General features: G+C 41.0%; 1 protein-coding gene across 1 annotated transcript in view; it reads left to right on the top strand.

The window, feature by feature from the left end:
• pou6f2 (POU class 6 homeobox 2) overlaps positions 1-19,866 on the top strand; it is a 506,133-nt gene that overhangs the window by 173,041 nt on the left and 313,226 nt on the right. Inside the window, exon 4 of the mRNA XM_059645822.1 lies at positions 8,194-8,422. Coding sequence (XP_059501805.1) covers positions 8,194-8,422 — 229 coding nt within the window. The remainder of the gene's footprint in view (positions 1-8,193; positions 8,423-19,866) is intronic.

Raw genomic sequence — 19,866 nt, 5'->3', positions numbered from 1 at the left:
TCTAAACTGAAATCAGCCTGTGCAGTTATGTACGAGATCTGGAGCAGGTGGGACTTGAACCTGGGCCTCCTGGTTAAAGGTATGGATAATGTCACTGCACCAGAAGATCCCTGACACTGGTTTAATACAGTTAAGTATTAATTGGCCTTACAAAAAAGTTGGTGATTGTTTTTTCTTCTGTCACTTTCTTTTTAAACCCTACACACCCTGATAAAACAAGCAGTGCTGGGAATTTTTTCTGTCTTTGAGGCTTATTTCCTTAAGACTTGGATATTACAGATTGCTATATGAAAGATGAATCAATCTGGCAAATGCAAGTGATGGCTTATATAGATCTTGGTAGTACGGAAATATAATGGTATTTTCACATTCATGAACAGAAAGACTTCTGTGTTGGAATTTCTAAGGATGCCTTGTTTGGATGACTATACCAATCATTCAACCTTCCTTGTGAGTCATAGGTGACAAAGGCAAGTCTCTCGTAATGTTTTAGGTAGATATACCTAGACTACAGGTGCATCTTTTTTTATATTCATTCATGGGCTGTGGTCTCTGCTGACAAGGCCAACATTTGTTGCCCATCCCTAATTGCCCTTGGAAAATCACGTTGGGCTGTCTTCTTGAACCATCTCTGTACTTGGGGTGTGTGCATAATGTCTGGTGTGATTAGAGAGAGATTTCAGGGATTTTGACCCTGTGACATTAAAAATGTGACAATATACTTTCAAGATAATCTTGTAGATGGTGTGTCCTTCTGCCAACGTACATCAACATGGAGGGAGTGGATGTGGGAGATGGTGGATGGGGTGCTAATCAAGGACACTGCTTTGTTCTGGATGGTGCCAAACATCTTAAGTGTCATTGTACATCCAGGAAGTGGAAATTATTTCATGAAACACTTGAATTCTGCCTTATAAATGCTGGATTGACACTGGGTAGACTCATAGGAGGTGAGTTACTTGCTCTAGCATTCCTAGCCTACGTGGCTGTTCCTATATGGCTGGTATAGTTCAGTTTCTGGTCCACAGTAACCCCTCAGATATGAACAGTAAATGGCTTCAGCAATGATAATGTCATCGAACATCAAGGGGCAAAACTTAGATTCTCTCTAGTTGAAGATAGTCAGTTGTGTAGTGTGAATGTTACTTGCTACTCATCAGCACAAGCCTACATGTTGTCAGATCTTAGTTGACATGGACTACTTTAGTATTCGAAGAGTTGTAAATTATGCTGAATGTTGCGCAATCATTAGCGAACATCTGTCCTTATGACGGAGAGAAGATAATTGATGAAGCAGCTGAAGATTGCTGGGCCCAAGATCATAAGTTATAGGAGCAGAATTATGCCATTTGGCTTATCAAGTCTGCTCTGCTGTTCGATCATGGCTGATATGTTTCTCAAACCCATTCTTCTGTGTTCCTCCTATGACCTTTGATTTCCTTAGTAATGAAGAATCAATATATCTCTGTCTTAAATACTCAGGTACTTGGCCTCGACAGGCTTTTGCAGCAATGAGCTCCACAGATTCACTGCCCTCCTCCTCATTTTAATTCTAAAAGGTCTTGCCTTGCATAAATGGGTCCCTTGCTGATTGGCAGAATGGTGACGAGTGGTGTTCCACACAGATCTGTGCTGGGGTTCCAAAGTTCAAAAAAATTACATTAATGACTTAGGTGGAGGGAGTAAATTCTTGGTGATTGGATTTATAGGATATACCGCGATAACTGGGAAGTATGTTTGTGAAGAAGACATAAGGAAGTTGCAGACAATATATATATACGTTGAGTGACTGGGCAAAGATATGGCAGATGGAGTATAATGTGACAAAATATGAAGGCATTCCCTTGGTAAGAAGAATAAAAAAGCAGAGCATCATTTAAACAGAGAACGACTGCAGATGTCTAAGGTGCATGAGATACATAAAGTTAGTATCCATGTGCAGCATATAATTAAGAAGATGAATGAGATGTTACCTTTTTTATGTGAGTAAATGAAAATAACAGCAAGACTGTAATTATTCGGTTATACTGAACTTTGCTGAGACCATATCTTGAATATAATGTGCACTTATTTAAGGAAGGATATAAATACATTGGAAGTGGTTCAGGGAATGTTTACTTAATTGAGGTGGATGGATTCTTGTTAGACAAGGGAATTGGGGGCTATTGGAAATAGATGGAGATATGGTATTTAAAACACAAACAGATCAGTCACCCTCTTACTGAATGCCAACTTAGAATCAAGGCTGAAATGGTCTAGGAACAGGAGTAGGCCATTCAGCCCCTTGAGCCTGTTGCACCATTCAATGAGGTCATGACTGATCTGTTGCCTAACTCCATATACCTGCCATTCATCCATAACCTTAATTTTGCGTAATACATAATTTTGCACAACAAAAATTATCTACCTCATTCAAAATTAACAAACTGATCCTACATCCTCTGCCTTTCATGTAAGTACCAAACATCTAGCACCATTTGTATGCAGAAGTGCCTCCTAACATCTCTCCTGAACAATCTAGCCCTAATTTTCCAACCATGCCCCATGGTTCTAGAATTCTCCAACTATTGGAAATTGTTTATCTACCCTGTCTTTTCCTGTTGATGTCTTGAAGGTTTTGATCAGATCGTTCCTTTGCCTTTGAAATTCCAGAGAAAACAAGCATCATTTGTGTAGTCTTTACTTCTAACTTAAGCTTGATGTCTTGAAGGTTTTGATCAGATCGTTCCTTTGCCTTTGAAATTCCAGAGAAAACAAGCATCATTTGTGTAGTCTTTACTTCTAACTTAAGCTTTGAAGTCCAGGTATCATTTCTGTAAACGTACATTGTACTCCCTCCAAGGCCTAATGTATGGTGCCCAGATTGGTTCACAGTACTTTCTAAATCATCATTTTCTTCTTCATCCACTTCTTGCTCTTGCATCAGAGCCTGGCCAAGTTTCTCTTACCCACTTTGGTCTAACTAGGGTTTTGAATATCTGCAGCATAATTTCTACTTCCTTGTACTTTAGTCCTCTTGATATAAAGCCAGCATTCCATTAGCTGTCCTGTTTATTTCCTGCATCTTTCATGGCATTTTAAAGATATATGTATCTGAACCCCCAAGTCTCTCTAGTCATCCTCTGTATTTAACTTCATACCATCTGGAAAGTACTCAGATCTATCTTTCATTGGTCCAAAATTGGTAAACTCACACCTTACATTGAACTCTAGTTGCCACATTCACTTTGTCTATCAATATTCATTTGTATTTTGATGTTATCATCTACACTGTCTGTAATGCCACCCAACTTTGTGTTATCAGCAAATTTACATATGTGACTCTATGCTTTTATCCAAGTCGTTAATATATACGATGATATTAATTGACTAACACAGATCCAGGTGAAACACCTCAGGTCACATTCTGCCAATTTGAGAACCGAAGCATCGTCACTACTTTCTGTCACTTGCCACTGAACCAATTTCTGAGCTATGTCACTAATTTGCTTTAAAGTCCTTGGGCTTCTATCTTAGCCAACAGTCTCTTATCATAGAATCCTTACAGTGTGGAAACAGGCCCTTTGGCCCATCAAGCCCACATTGATCCTCCAAAGAGCATTCCATGTAAAGCCGCCTCCCTGGACCCATAACCCTGCATTTACCATGGCTAATCCACCTAGCCTGCACATCCCTGAACAATTTAACAATCCACCTAAGCTGCACATCTTGCGATTGTGGGAGGAAGACAGAGCGCCCAGAGGAATTGTGGAAGAATGTGCACACGCCACACGGACAGTTGCCCGAGGGTGCAATCGAACCCGGGTCCCTGGTGCTGTGAGGCAGCAGTGCTAGCCACTGTGCCACCATGTGGGAATTGATCAAATGCCTTCACGAAGTCCATATAAACAATATTCATAAACATTCCCTGTCCACGACCTTAGTCACGTCTTCAAAAAGTTAGATGAGCTTTGTCAGGCATGACCAAGGCATTCAGCTCCCACTCCTTGATTGTAGACTCCAACAATTTTCCCACCATAGATGTTAAGTTGACTGGTCTCTAATTCTCCAGTTTTCCTCTTTTAACCTTCCTCAATAGCAAAGTGATATGTGCAATTTTCCAATCCAGAGGAATGACTCATGGGTCTAGGGAACTCACCAAGATAAGTGTTCGTGCATCTACAGTGTACTCCCCTGCTTGCTTTGACACCTTCGGATGGAAATCGTCAGGTTCTGGGGATTTGTTATTCTTTAATTCCATTAGTTTCCTCATTACTGATGTTTTATTTATGTTATTCAGTCCCTGTTCCTCATCCGCTTTTAATTTCCTCGAGGCTTCCGGAAATCTATCGTCTTTTGTACTGTAGTTACTGAGGCAAAGTAATTATTCCGTATGTCTGCTATTCCGTATGTCTGCTATTTCCGAATAGTCATTGACAGTATCCCCACTTTCATTCTTTCATGAGCCAACATTGCCCCTGACCACTCACTTCTCTTTTGTGTAACTATAAAATTTCTTCTTGTTAAATTTGATGTCAGTGACAACTTTCATAGAACATAGAACATAGAACATTACAGCACAGTACAGGCCCTTCGGCCCTCGATGTTGTGCCGACCTGTCATACCGATCTCAAGCCCATCTAACCTACAATATTCCATGTACATCCATATGCTTGTCCAATGACGACTTAAATGTACCTAAAGTTGGCGAATCTACTACCGTTGCAGGCAAAGCGTTCCATTCCCTTACTACTGTCTTTCTTTTTGTAACGTCTTTTGGATAGCACTTGTAAGCTGCCCTGTAATCTTGTACTTTTGCTCGAATGTATTTCATATATTTGGTTTTTCATCATTTACAGATCACAACTCTGTGGCACTCTCTAAACTACGCACAATGCCAGAAACTAAGGCATGGCTTAAGTGTGAAATTGAGTGTCAGGTTTTTCTAATTCATCATTTTCTTCTTCATCTACTTCTTGCTCTTGCATCAGAGCCTGGCCAAGTTTCTGTTGCCCACTTTGTTAAAGGGAGAAAATGGGCTCAAGTGTCATTTTACAAGGAGCATGGAAAGAGTAATTCATTAAAGGCTGATTCTGTTGGAAGATTTAAGATGGCCATCAGATGTTACTTTGGCTAAAGTGCTTGATATCCATGTGCATTAGATGTTTGGAATTGTTTTTAACACTTGCTGATGGGATATGGAAGTCGCTGGCTAGACCACCATTCATTGCCATCATTGACATGGGCTCTGAGGAAGATAGTTGCGAGGTGCCTCCTTGAACTGCTGCATTCCTTGGGATCTCAGGACACCAGAGTATGACTAGGAAGGGAATTCCAGGAACTTGACTCAGCGACAGTGAAGGACGCTATATAGTTCAAGTCGACATGGGTTCTGGCCTGGAGGAAAACTTACTGCTGGTGGTGTTCTGATGCATTTGCTACCCTAGATGGTAGAGGTCAGTGATTTGAAAGCTGTTGTGGTGATTTTTGGCATATATTTTGCATATGTCACCTTCTGATTCTTGGAATCACGCAGCAGCACAGAAACATAACGTTACAGATTCCATGACAGTCTCTAATGGAGTTGACCTTTCACTACAAATAGTTCTTAGACCTGATCATAAAACTTTGCACAATTCTGTCATGATATATCACCATTTGAATACAGTCTAGACGTTGAGGCCTTGCCTTGTTTTTAGGGATTAGTATATTTTCACAGGCATTTCTCCAAATCACTGCAGTATTGTGGACTGGATAACAAGAGCATTGTAGCGTCCAATTCTTCACCCAGAACCTGCTAGAGGTGGGGAATTTTACTTATTTACCCTAATAATTTATCCATTGCACAGTCAAACATAGCTATATCAGAGGCTTTTGTCTAAGAATGAACTCTCAGCCCTGCTCTTGTAAGTCACTCAGAATTACAGCTTCATGCATGTGTTGTTGTCACCAATTAAACATTTTCTTTCAGATTCAACATGTGCTTTAAGAGTGAGAATAATTCTTACCTATTATCTGATAGTTATTTGAAAATTAATACTTGAGATTTATAACAGAAAATGTTCTGTTGTTTACAGTCATGCTGTGTCAGTATATGTTTTATGGATAATCAAAGTGTGTCAAATGGAATGACATTGAGGGCGTTGCTGTGATTTAATTTTTTTGCATTAAAGTGAGAGGTTAGATATAATGATATGTGGTTAAGCATTTCCGCCTGCCACAGTGAAAAACAGGTTGAGTCTGTTAACGTTTTCGGGCATTCTCCTCAATGGTTTGTTCGCATCATTGCACTATATACCCCAAACTGAATAACTGAAGGTGTGTTAAGTCTCATCAAATCCATTTTTTAATCTCCTGGATTTCTTACTTACATGAGGATGACGTGGAGTATAGATAAAGCTTTCTCAGTTGACTTACAGAATCAGAAATAGTCATGTGTAGCGTCTAATGGTGATACCACGGATTCAACTCAGGGAAAGCAACATAACTAGAAAGAATGAACTTTAAATTCCTGCCACACATAAGACAATAAAACACCACCTTCAAACTAATCATAACACCAGACCTGGAGGCCAAGGTTTTTATTGCTACAAGGGAGCCATTTAGTAACAAATGCAGTCAGGAATCATGCATTTGTTGGTGCTGTATTGTATGTTTAGGTCATAAAATTAAGTATCAATATTCTATCAAAATAACCAGAAATAAGAAGCTATAGAAATTGTTGTTTTCAGATAAATGTGTGGACACGCATATGTCGGTGTATGAATGTATGACTATGTAAGTGTAGCCAGCACATGCATGGATGTATGTGTTTACAAATTTCTAAACTCCATTCTACAAAGTTAACAAATACATGATCCTGTAGCAGTCCTTACCTAATAACAGCCTATATATTATTCACATAGTGATGGAAACTTCATTGTGATGTTCAATTTCAGGTGTCAATCTATAGGAACATTTTGTTGAATGCGATTTTCAGCAGCAACCTTTGCCAATGATTAGAAAATTGAGATTTGTATTCTTCAAAGGTCCTAGCAGTTTCCCATTTATTTCAGAGTTGCACCAGGGTTCCAAACCTTTCTAGGAATTTCCACCATTTCTGGGATTTTCCACAGGACTGAGACCTGTATCCCTAAAGATAAAGTACAAACTGTCACTGGCCATGCAGTTACTTGGGGTTGGTGAACTGATTCATTTTATTCTCAGGCGTGGCCTGTACAATCCTAGTTGGCCGTTTATGGTAATTGTACATCTTTGTCTGTTAATTGGTGCCCAAGGTATATCCCCTCCAACCTCAGTGTGAGTTGCTCCACTCACAGGCTCGGCAGGGTCAGTGCTATTAGGTGCATCCCCAGGACACAGTCACCCATGGAATTTCAGCCTCGCCATTTGTAACCTATTTAGTACTAAAATTGGATGATTAAATAACAAAAGATTTTCAAACTTATTCCAAGCTTCCAAGGAGTGCACATTCAGATTTCTGTAAATTAATACAAATGTTCAGTTTAACATCAGAATATGTTATAATCTGCTCCAATTACATTGACTGCCTTGCTTGCATATATTTGGATGTGTTTGCAGAACTGGTAGATTCTGTTCATTCCCCAGCATTTGGAATAGACCATTTTAATGGTTACGTAGCATTGAGCCCACCACATAAGCTCAGGAATGGCAAGTCCAATTTCAACAAATATACTGTGAGATTTGGTACTATGTTACAGATGAGGTATAATTGAGTACAGACAGTGAAGGGAACAATCAGCAGTCACTTGCCTTGATTCTATAGTAAGCTGAATAATCAGCTCCAATGCTGAACGTTAGTTAATTAATCATTTCCAATAAATTGTGACTTTTTAAAGTCCTAGTTGGTAATTTATTATTAAAGAATTAACACTTAATTAAAAGCTTTACTACGGCAACCTGAACAATTGAAACACTGCAGCATGAAATACAAATTTCAAAATCTGCAGCTTACCACCTGCTTGTTAGATCACAGGCTTATCTAGATAGGTTGCACAAACATGAGAATTGTGCACCACTGGCCTAGATTTCAGAAGCAATCAAATCAAGTGTTATATATTTGTGATATTAAAAACTAGTTCTATGAGATGATGTTGATAGGCAGTGAGCACTGATGTGCCCAAATTGTAGCTACCATTTAACATAAGGAACATGCATACTGATTGTTAAATTATTCCTTTCTGTTCTTTACAGCCATTGTTGACAGCACAACAGCTGGCTTCAGCCGTGGCAGGAGTGATGCCAACAAGTAATCCTGCCCTCAATCAGCCAATCCTCATACCGTTTAATATGGCTGGTCAGCTTGGCAACCAACAGGGCCTTGTCCTCACACTGCCAGCTGCCAATTTAACCAACATTCAGGGTCTGGTTGCAGCAGCTGCTGCCGGAGGCATTATGACATTACCACTGCAAAACCTGCAAGGTAAGCAACAACCTGTGCGCAACAAGCTCGAGATGTTCTTTTCCCAACCAAAGAGAGGCGGTATAATTGTACTCATATGTTGGCAATTTCTTTGCAACCTTGATCTGTTTCCATTAAAGTATTATCCAAAGTTGACAGCTTATCAAAGGAATCATCAGTAATACTGGACATTTTTGATCTGTTTATATCTGAGCAATGTATTTTCACTGTGACTATGATAAGAGGATAATTTGCTGTAAGATGTTGAAGGTGTATTGGCTGCCAATATTATAGGCTGGCTTGAGTTCCCACTGATCTTTTGCTAGCTATAATAAGTTAACTTATGCTACAGTTTATCAGTTTATCTTGCATCATTAGCACAGTAGCCAGTGTATAAGAATGAGAAATGATTGTGAACCATACAGTTTGGTACTGAAGCGAGGAATATTATTCAATCATTGCATGTCTACTTTGAGGAATATTATTCAGCCTTTAATACAATTTCTGGGCATTAAATCAGGTGTGCCTTTCATCAATCGTTCTGTCGCTAGTTGCTGTTCATTTCTGTTGTCACATTTGTGTTCACAGAGCTTGCAATGTCCGAAACAAATGCGGTTTTACAGTGATTTCCAACAGCAAAATCCACTACAATGCCAAGTTTTTGTCAAATGAGCATTTGTTGATTCTTCACATGAAGATTTCCCTATTTAATTTCTCTGTGTCCATACCTGACATTGCATCTACCAGAATGAAACTTGCAACTGCTGTTGCTATGAACCTCTAAATCAATCCCATTTTCTGGAATCAATTGCACTATTAGATGTGATGGGATCCAATGCCATTAGTAGACAATGATGGTGGAATGTAGCTCAGTTTCGCTATTAGTAGGAAGTTCTAACAAGCAAAGAAAAATGTTGTACATTATTGGCCATTTTGAACCCTTAATCTGCTTCCAACATCCTACTGAGACCAACACCATGGATATTCAGAAGGTGTTGAGGCAGACAAGTGAGAGGGGTTGTTCTGTGTGTAAAAGGATTGCATAATTTACGATGTCAGTTTATTTACAATTTACCCATTATGCATGAATACAAAATAGTCAGAAACTTAAATGAGGCAGAAAGAGGGCAGGCTCCAAGATAATTTGTCCTTGCCTACTTCATATTTCACATAATTATGGCCCAAAATTTGCAGAAAATTGAGGCTTTGTCAGATCAAGAGGACTTGAATGAAATGCAAGATCAGAAATCAGGACGGTTTTTTTTAAACATATATGTGGTGCGTTGTGCACTTGTAGAAAGCAGTCCCAGAGTTATTGATTGAGGCAGATACCATGCTATGTTTGAAGAAAAGCTCAGATTGGTGGTTGAAAGAAAGGGAATAAAGAAATATGAGTACAGGGTGGGAAAGTGAGAGTAGGGATACATCTGTTATGCGGAATGCATATCAACATCGATTATTTGGGTTAAATTGTTAGTATGTTGTCATTTGCATGTAATTCCAGAAGGTCCCAAAACATTTCCACGAAATCATCAGTGCCTTTATAAAGGATAAATCATGGTCTATTTGACTTTATGAAGTTGTTAAATGCCGTAACATTCAGTTTTTTTTTCACAAAAAAAGTCCTGCACAGTGCTGGACTGTTGGTTGAGGACATCTGTGTAAATACTACTACAATTGAAATGAACTGACAAGAATTAGAATGAATCAGTTGAAGTGGAAATGCTGAAAAATATGCAGCCACAAAAGGCAACGACATTCAATAGGTGTTACTCACTTGAGATTCTATTTAGGAAGCAGACTTGAAACAGCTAGCATCCGATGCCATTTTGGTGCGGACATTCATGTAGGCATTACTTGTGTGCACGAAGACGATATGGAATTGTTGATTGATGATGTCTGTCAGTATATGAATGTTGATTTGATCCCAGCAGTACTATTTTGGATCCAATGGCAAAACTGACACCCACCAACCAATATTATTTAAGGTTATCCAGCTTGCAGGTTAGCCATTTATTAATTTCTATCAGCTTTGTTTGGGTTGTTGGAAATAATAGATGCTTGAAGGAGAAACTTAAAATTGGGAAAGTTCTACAGGGATTGATGCTGGATGTGAAAAGGTGTTGGTTGCCCCTTTGAGGGCTGTGGCCCCACTACATTCTACTATGGGTGCCATAGAAACAATCCCCCTGTGAGAGATATATGGAGAGGTTTCAAAGAAAATAAGAGGCTCACAGAAGCGAGAGGTGTGGGAATGCAAGATGTGTGGTTGGATACTTAGAAAGAGGTCTTACTTAGGTAGGTTCTGCTGGGCTACCTCTCCTGCCTCTGACTAAACCACGCGTTTAGCACCTACAATTCACCGAGGAAGCGTCCACTGAACTTGCAAGCACACTGGCTTTCTAGATTGAAAATGGATAATGTTGCCAACAGCCTGGAAATGATCATGGCCCTCAACTTCCTTCTAAGCTGGAACCAATGTTGGAGCAAGCACATCAAAGTTTCCCATTTGTTGCCGTATCCTGGTGGTGGTAGGTGCTCTGTACACCAAGAAAGGTGACTGTAATGCCCTCCTTCTAAAACAAGAGCAGGACACCCACACACATGGTTTATCAAAGATAGTGGGCTTCCTCAAAGTGCAACATGTTATCAACTGCACAGACTTGGCTTTGTGGCTACCACATGCCGTTGCTGAGATGTTATCATTTACTGAGGGCAGATTTTGTGTGACCGTGTCCGGCACATAGAACATAGAACATTACAGCACAGTACAGGCCCTTCGGCCCTCAATGTTGTGCCGACCTGTCAGACCAATCTCAAGCCCATCTAACCTACACTATTCCATGTATGTCCATATGCTTATCCAATGACGACTTAAATGTACCTAAAGGTTCATAGCAACAGCAGTTGTAAGTTTCATTCTGGTAGATGCACTGTCAGGTATGGACATAGAGAAATTAAATGGGTTTTTTGAAGGGTTCTCGTGATACAGTGGTAACATGCCTGCTCTGAGCTTGAGGTCCGGGTTCAAGTCCCATCTGCTCCCAAGCTGTATAATAACATCACTGAATAGATTGATTAGAAAATATCATCCAAGACTAAGGAAGTTCACCTGGTGATTGTCACACATGACATTGGTCCCCTTGAGCTGGTTCAGTTCCTGCCTGTTCTCTCCCAGAAGATGGGGGTTCCTTTCAGCATTATCAAGTGCAGTGTACCAGGGTTTATGTTTCCAGTGCACCAGAAGAATCCTATCTGCCTTGCCCTGGCTCAGATCAACCTAAGGACAAAGGAGCAATGGCCAATCTGGTCAATACCTTGCAGACAACCTACAGTGAACAGTTTGATAAGATCTGTCATCACGGGGACATTGATATTCTGGGCCCCAGATCCTTGGCTTGGATTGTCAGCTGGAAAAGGCTAAAGCTTAAGGAGCTGACAACCAAACTGGACTAACTCACTGACCATTGTGTATGTAAGGAATTGTATAACTGACAATTAAAAAAAGAATAGTTTGAAATTCTGTTAGATTGGACATATATGTGTAGAAATATATCGTGTACATAAATCTTGTGTATCACTGTAAATTAAAGCCTATTAGGGTATAAAGACTGAGCTCTGGTGTACTGTCCTTCATTGATTAGCTATCTGAATTCTTACTTGGCAGCAAGAGATGGCTATCTAAACATTAGGAACTGTAATCAGCATCTTACCAGCCTTTTAATGATGTGGCTATTGCCAAGAAATTTGGGCAAATCATGTGGGATTGCCAGTGAGGACCTTCTCACTGTCAAGGACAAACTGTCCCATTTTCTAATCCAGGATTGAATGGCAGGTCGAAGTTCTTAGTATTGAGTGGCATGAGGCCTATCTGTATATATTAATATGCACTGATATCACCGTTATGACAGCATCTCACCCCCTTAATGTACATTTTCTCATTCTCCCACCAATGGATAGAAACCAGATGCAAACAATTCCCAACAGGACTATAAGAGTGGTAACCTGGCAACTCCAGCTTGCCGAGTGCTCCTCCAGACCTCCAGCAGTCAGCAACGCCTCATGGGATTCTCCATTGGCAGCCACCACACAGATCTCCTGCGCAGCAGGACTAGGTCCCCATTGGAAAAGTGGAAAAGCTAATTCCCACTATCCCATATGCCTGTGACAAATAAAAATAATTGTGCAGGGCAGCTGTAAACTGAGAACTGCATTTGACAACTGCAGATGTTTAACCAGCTGCACCATTGGGTATCATATTTGGTGCCAATGGCAGAAATCTTGGGGGCCCTGGCAGTGGCCAGTTCTTCATTCTGTGGTAAGTAAGAGAATATAACAGGCAGTGTGTCCAAGCAGTATTGTGCAAAGTTAATGAGGTGAGTTGGGACAATGGTGTGAGAAAATTTGCTTAGGTTTCTGAAAGGAAACCTTCCATGAAACTCACCAACAAGGACACTTGGATGGTTTCTGGTGAGATTCGGCCCTATCATTGTAATTCAGATGTAAAAGTAAATTCCAGTTGAAATTCCCTACATTTAGTGCCTTACTGTTCATGCATTTGTTGGTAATTTGCCAATATTTGCTCTTATATCTCCTTCTAACTATTTTGTGAGTTTATCTACATTCTCCATGGTGTTGTTGCCCTGTTTTTGTTCTTTAGTGCCATATAGTTTTGTTTGATGTTCCTCCTAGTGTATTATCCCTTCTCAGTTGTGATTGTTTCTTTGATCAATATTGTGACACTCCTCATTTATTGAACCCAGTCTATCCCTTCTGAAAACCATATCAGCACGAAAACCAAGCTATAATATATGCACTTTATAAGACATATTTCACGAATACAAATTATACATTTGAGTGCCTATCTGTGCCCTAAAACTCATCTTGGCTTAGAGTATAAAGCAGTTGTCATTACCACACTCTTCGAAAGCACTGAGACCTGGACAGTGTGTCATTGGCACTTAAAACGTTAAAAAATACATCAGTAACACCTCAACCACATTCTCTGGATTCACTTGGAGCCTGTTGATGGACTGGCACTGTCCGGGTAGTTGAAAAATTGTGTCTCCCATAAAGCCCCATTTTCTTAGTTCTCAAATAGAAATAGCCAACATTCCAGGGAAGAGCAAAGAAAAGAGACTACTCCGAAGCTCTCCTTGAGGTCTAGCAGTGTTGCCCTTCGTGACTACGTGGAGTTTGCTATCAATAATTCAGAATGGCAATGATTTGTCATTCAAGCTACACAATGTTTTGAGTCATGTATTAATGATGATGAGACAGAGGGAGAAAGCAGAGAATGAAACACAAGGAAGCAAACCGTGCGCTGTGGATCCTGCCATCTTGAGGGATCTGCTGCCTCATGTGCCCAAAGATCTGAGAGTCAAGAATCTACCTATTCAGTCACACGAAGACCGTGGAAGAAAGCCACAATACTGAGTAGGGATCATCCTCAAACTAAGCCAAGAATGATTACGATGAGTGATCTCAAACATGGCTCATTGATCCAAGTCATTTACAGTGAGGAAGGATGCTGCAGACAGGCCGATATCTATAGTCTGGTCAGGTGAGCAGAAAAGTGGTAAAGGAAGTTCAACCTGCAGGAGTACAAGGCCATTTGGAGAGGTCAGACAAGGCAGAAGAACACAAAATTATTGGGAGAATACCTGGAGGCTTAGAGGAAGTAAAGGACCTTAAATGAATGTCCATAAACCCCTGGAGTTAGCATGTATGGTAGTTAAGTTATATTGAATGCATTCCTTTATTAGCCAAGAGTGGATGTAAGAGCGGGGAACCTATGCTGGAACTGGATAAAAGTTCTGGTCACTACATTACAGAAGGAATGTGACTGCACTAAAGATGGTTCACAGTGACTTTATAAGGATGTTGCCAGTTCTGGAAAATTGCAGTTATGAGGAAGCATTGGATGAATGGGGTCATTTTCCTTAGAGCAGAAGAGCCTGAGGGCAGGTTTGGGTGTGAGGTACAAAATGTGAGATGCCTGGATAAGGAGCATTGGAAGTATCTGTTTACCCTAGAAGAAAGGTAAGTGAGTCGGGAACATAGATTTAAAGTGATTAGTTGAACTTTACAAAGGAGATGAGCATTCGTTTTGTTTTACCCAGAAGGTGGTAAGATTGTGGAACTCACTTGCTGAAAGTATAATTGAGATAGAAACTCCAGATTTATTGAAGAGATGTCTGGATATGTACCTGAAATGCCATAACCTGCAGGGCTATGGAATAAATGTTGCAAAGTGGGATTAGACTGGGTGGCACATTTTTCAGACAGCACAGACACAATAGGGCAAGTGTCCTTTTTCTATGCTGTTAACTTTCCATGATTCTGTGACCCCCTTCTCTTACAGTATTTATTTTTAAGCACTGAAGATGTCAATCATTCAGGAATTAGTGACCTTGCTCTCTTATGATTGAGGAGGTTTGGCTTATAGCAAGTTCTTGATTCTTGTTGTGTCTTGAATTTTCCTGTCCCAGTTTTTATTTTCAGTGTTAGCATTTTGCCAGTGAAGTACTTGTATATGGTTCTTTAATTCACTGATTCAAGAACAATGTTCCATAGAATCGTTGTTTTACCACAGTGTGTGAGATTGTCGACTTCCTGGTTCAGCTCCATGTTAACATTTATATTTTCCAGTTTTATTTTAGTAACTGTTCAAATTAGTCTTATGATGCTAAGATTTAACAACACTAAGTTGTGACCATGTAAGAAACAAATGCATATTAATAGCATACATTAATATTTAAGGAGAATTCACTCATTTTATTCCTTATTAAATCAACACAACTTACTATAATAATTCACAGCATAAAAAAATCAACAATTAAACTCTTGCATGTTCACCTGAAACCACTAGTCAAAATATTCAGCCAGAATTCCCTTTGCATGGATCTAGACTCTGTTTAAATCTCACAAGAGGAATTATTTGTTTATGGATTGTGGCACATATTGCCTTGTTTCCTCAGTATTTTGCCTGTTGTATGTCCACTCTTGCTAAATCTCTATTGCTGCATTATTAAAACAAACTTATTGGCTGGATTCTTTCTTCCCAGGGCAAAACAGGTCTTGCCTGTTTATGGGCGCTAAACCTGCTCAAAATGGGAACAACCACTCTATGCTTTTCTTGGGCACCCCTTTACGACCCTGGAGCCAGAACTGGAGGACCAATCTGGAGCCTGCATCAGAAAATAAGACCATAAGATATAGGAACAGAGCTAGGCCATTTAGCCAATTGAGCCTGTTCTATCATTCGATCATGGCTGATGTGATTCTCACTGCCTTTTTCTCCTAACCTTTGATTCTCTCACTAATCAAGAACCTTTCTTGTAAACCTCTTCTGGACCCCTAGATACGGGTTTCAAAACTGCAAAAGCTGTCTGACCATGGCCTCATTCAGCCTCAGCAGCACACCTCTGCTCTTATATTCTAGGCCTCTTGAAATGAATACAACATTACATTTGCCTTCCTAATTGCCAATTGAGCCTGCAATCTTCAGAGAATACCCAATTAGGACTCATAAGTCCCTTTCTGCTTCAGATTTCCGAAGGCTTTCCCATTTAGAAAACAGTCTACACCTGCATTCTTACTAACAAAGTGCATAACCTTGCAATCTCCATCTGCCACTTCTTTGCCCACTCTCCTGGCTTGTCCAAGTCCTGTTGCAGCCTCCCATCTCCTAAACATTACCTGTCCCTCCAACTATCTTTGTGTCCTCTGCAAACTTAGCAACAATGCCCTCAGTTCCTTCATCTGTTAATGTATAATCTGAATAGTTGTGGTCTCACATGGACCCCAGTGGAACTGTATGAGTCACAAATTGCCATCCTGAAAAAGACACCTTCATTCCCAGTCTCTTCCTTCTACCAGTCAGCCAACCTTCTATTCAATGCCGGTACATTGCCCCTAACACCATGAGCTTTCTTCTTAATCAACAGAATCCTGTGTGACATCTTGTCAAAGGCCTTCTGGAAATTCAAATAGATCATATCCACTGTCTCTCCTTTATCTAACTTGCTCATTACCTCCACAAAGGATTCTAACATTGATCAGACATGACTTTCCCCTGACTGGACTATACATCCTCACATCCTGCTTCTTGTAAAGAGTCAATCCCATTCTCTCAGTTTCTCTGTTGTATATGTTCAGCTGAGACCAAAGTCAACAAGGGAAACTCCGAAGTGTCCACCTCCTTCCTCAACCAAGTATTTCCCAGCGCCATTGTCAACAGGACATTAGAGCAGGTCCGACCCATCTCCTTGCACTTCCGCCCTCACCCCTTCTCCTCCCTCCTGCAACAGTGATAGGGTTCCCCTTATCTTTACCTACCATCCCACCAGCATCCACATCCAGAAGATTGTCAGATCCCATTTCCACCACCTCCAGTGAGATGCCACCATCAGACACATATTCCCCTCCCCTTCCGTAGGGACGTTCCCTCCAGGACACCCCAATCCACTCTTCCTTCACCCCCAGCACCACCCTCCCACAGCCTTACATCACCGTCCCCTGTAACCAGCGAAGGTGCAACACCTGCCCATTTACCTCCTCCCTCCTCAGGATCCAAAGGCCCAAACATACCTTCCAGGTGAAACAGCACTTCACCTGCACTTCACATAATCTAATCTACTGCATTCACTGCTCACAGTATGGTCTCCTCTAACGTTTGGGAAACGAAGCATAGACTGGGTGACCACTTTGCAAAACATCTTGCTACCTTTCGCTCTCCAAAAAGACCCTGAACTACCTGTCCTGCCACTTTCACACACCACCCTGTACCCGGGCCAACATCTCTCTCCCTAGCTTGCTGCAATGTTCAAGTGAAGCTCAACACAAGCTGGAAGAACAACACATCATTTTCCACCTGGGGACCCTGCAGCCCTCCAGACTCAATATTGAGTTCAATCATTTTAGGGCCCAAACTCTCCCATGTCCCAGCCCCTGACCCCACACACCTTGTTACCATGCAGCCTGCCATTACACACTCCATGTTGTTAATAACTAACAGTCCCCATTAACAGTTATTCACCCTCCCAGCCTGATCGTAATCAACTCCCTTTTCAATCCAGCTGCTCTTCTCTCTCTTTGGGCTCAATCCTTTACCTTATCATTTACTCCTTACCCCATCCCCCTCCCTGTTTCCTGCATATAAACCGATGATTTTCCCAGCTACCTTCAGCTGTGAGGAAGGGACACTGGACCTGAAACATTAACTCTGTTTTTCCCTTCACAGACGCTGCCAGACCCACTGACCTTTTCCAGCAACTTCTGTTTTTGTTCCTGTTTGCAGCATCGGTAGTTCTTTTGGTTTTTAACCACGATACTCACCCATGCAAGGTTCCCCTTCCAATCAACTCTAACTAGCACCTCCCCCGTGGCTTTGTAGTTACCTATACTGAATTGTAATACCGAGTCATCTGATTCAAGATTCTCTTTCTCAAACTGCAGGGTGAATTCTATCATATTATAGTCACTGCCCCCTAGGGGTTTCTTCACCTTAAGCTCCCTAATCAATTCTGCCTCATTCTGTATTACCAAACCCAGAACTGCTCATTCTTTCATGGAGTCTACAACAAGCTCCTCCAAAAGATCATCTCTGAAAATTCCATGAGTTCTTTTCCTTGGCATCCACAACTGGCCTGAATTTTCCCAACGGCCCGCAATTTGAAGTCCCCTATGTTGATTGTAGTGCCTTTCTGACATGCCTTTCCCACCTCCTCATTTATTTTTTGCCCCACATCCTGACTACTGCTAAGAGGCCCATACATAACTACCATAAGGGTTTTTTTCCTTTGCAGTTCCTCAACTCTACCCACACAGATTCTATACCTTTTGACTCTGTATCACTTCCTGTTATTGATTTAATTTCATTTCTTGCAGCCCTGCCCGCTCTGCCAATTTGCGTGCCCTTTTGATAGGATGCATACCCTTGAATATTTAGTTCCCAGTCCTGATCCCCATGCAGCCACACCTCTGTGATGCCCACAACATCTTAACTCGCCAATTGCAATCTGCCTCAGAAGCTGACCAACCCTCAGTCTTGCATTGACCGCACACCGTTTCTCATAGTTGTCCCCTTATCAGTTGTCAGATTCCTGATCTTTTCCATACTGTCCGTCCTATTACTTATTCTGGAAACTTTATTAACTTCTCTTGAACCTAACTGCTTTAATGAGTTTAAAGTCCTTGCAACCTTGACTTACCTCATTCTGCAACATGAGTTCACCTACCTTATTCTGCATGCTTCTTACAATACTTTTAAGTTTGTTCAATTATCTAGTTGCTTTACATTGTTATGGCTCCTTTGAGCAATAGAACATTCACACATTCTGTTCCTTCCTGTTTTCTAGTAGCAATCAACCCCATCACCAACCCGCAATCCCACTTTCTCCTTTACCTTTGATTTTCTAATTTTCCTTACAACTGAACCCACTCCTCCACAGTTTAGTTTGAATATCTACTACCCTAGTTATGAAATTTATCAGGACTCACATTCCAGGATGATTCATGAGGAACCTGACCCTTTGGAACAGTTCCCTCCTTTCACAGTACAGGCACCAATGTGCCATGAAATCGAATGACGTTACTCCCACATAAATTCTTGACCCACGCCTTTACCTCTTTAATCTTGTTGACTATGTTCCAATTTGCTCATGGTAGTAATCCAGAGATTATTACTTTCTGGTTCTGCTTTTTGATTTAGCCCCAAGCTGCTCATATTCACTCAGCAGAACCTCTTTCCTCTTTCTACCTTTATCATTGATACCTACATGGTCCATGACAGCTGGATCTTTCCCCTCCCTTTCCAAGTAATTCCTCAGCCCGGATGAGATTATCCTGAAACTGAGTACCAGACAGGCAACGCAGTCTTCACGACTCTTGATCCTGTCCTCAGAGAACATTGTCCAACCCGTTTGTCTGTACTATCTATCCCCAGTTATAACATTGCTCTTTTCTCCCCACTGTTGAATGGCTCCCTGTGCCATGGTGCTGTGGTCAGTTTGCTTATCCTCTGTACAGCCCCCATCCTGGTCCACACAGGGAGTAAGGATCTCAAACCAGTTACTCAAGCTGAGGCTCCTTTCGCACTATCTCCTGGATCTCTCTACCTGCCTCACTTGCAACCACACCTTCCTGTCCTTGACCATTGACAGAATTTGAATTAGAAACAAAAACAGAAGTTGCTGGAAAAGCTCAGTAGATCTGGCAACATCCAAGAAGAGAAATCAGAGTTAACATTTCGAGCCCAGTCACCCTTCCTCAGATCTGGGGAAGGGTTACCAGACCCGAAACGTTAACACTTGATTTCTCTTCTTGGATGCTGCCAGGCCTGCTGAGCTTTTCCAGCAATTTAGGTTTTTTTGTTTATGATTCATACAGCATCCACAGTTCTTTTGGTTTTTATTTAGAATTGGAGCTGGTTAACCTAAAGGTTGTAACTACCTCCCGAAAAA

This window comes from Stegostoma tigrinum, chromosome 5 (genome assembly GCF_030684315.1).
Source record: "Stegostoma tigrinum isolate sSteTig4 chromosome 5, sSteTig4.hap1, whole genome shotgun sequence".
NCBI lineage: Eukaryota > Metazoa > Chordata > Chondrichthyes > Orectolobiformes > Stegostomatidae > Stegostoma > Stegostoma tigrinum.
The sequence above is the reverse complement of the archived record's forward strand: the minus strand, read 5'-3'. Positions and strand labels throughout refer to the sequence as shown.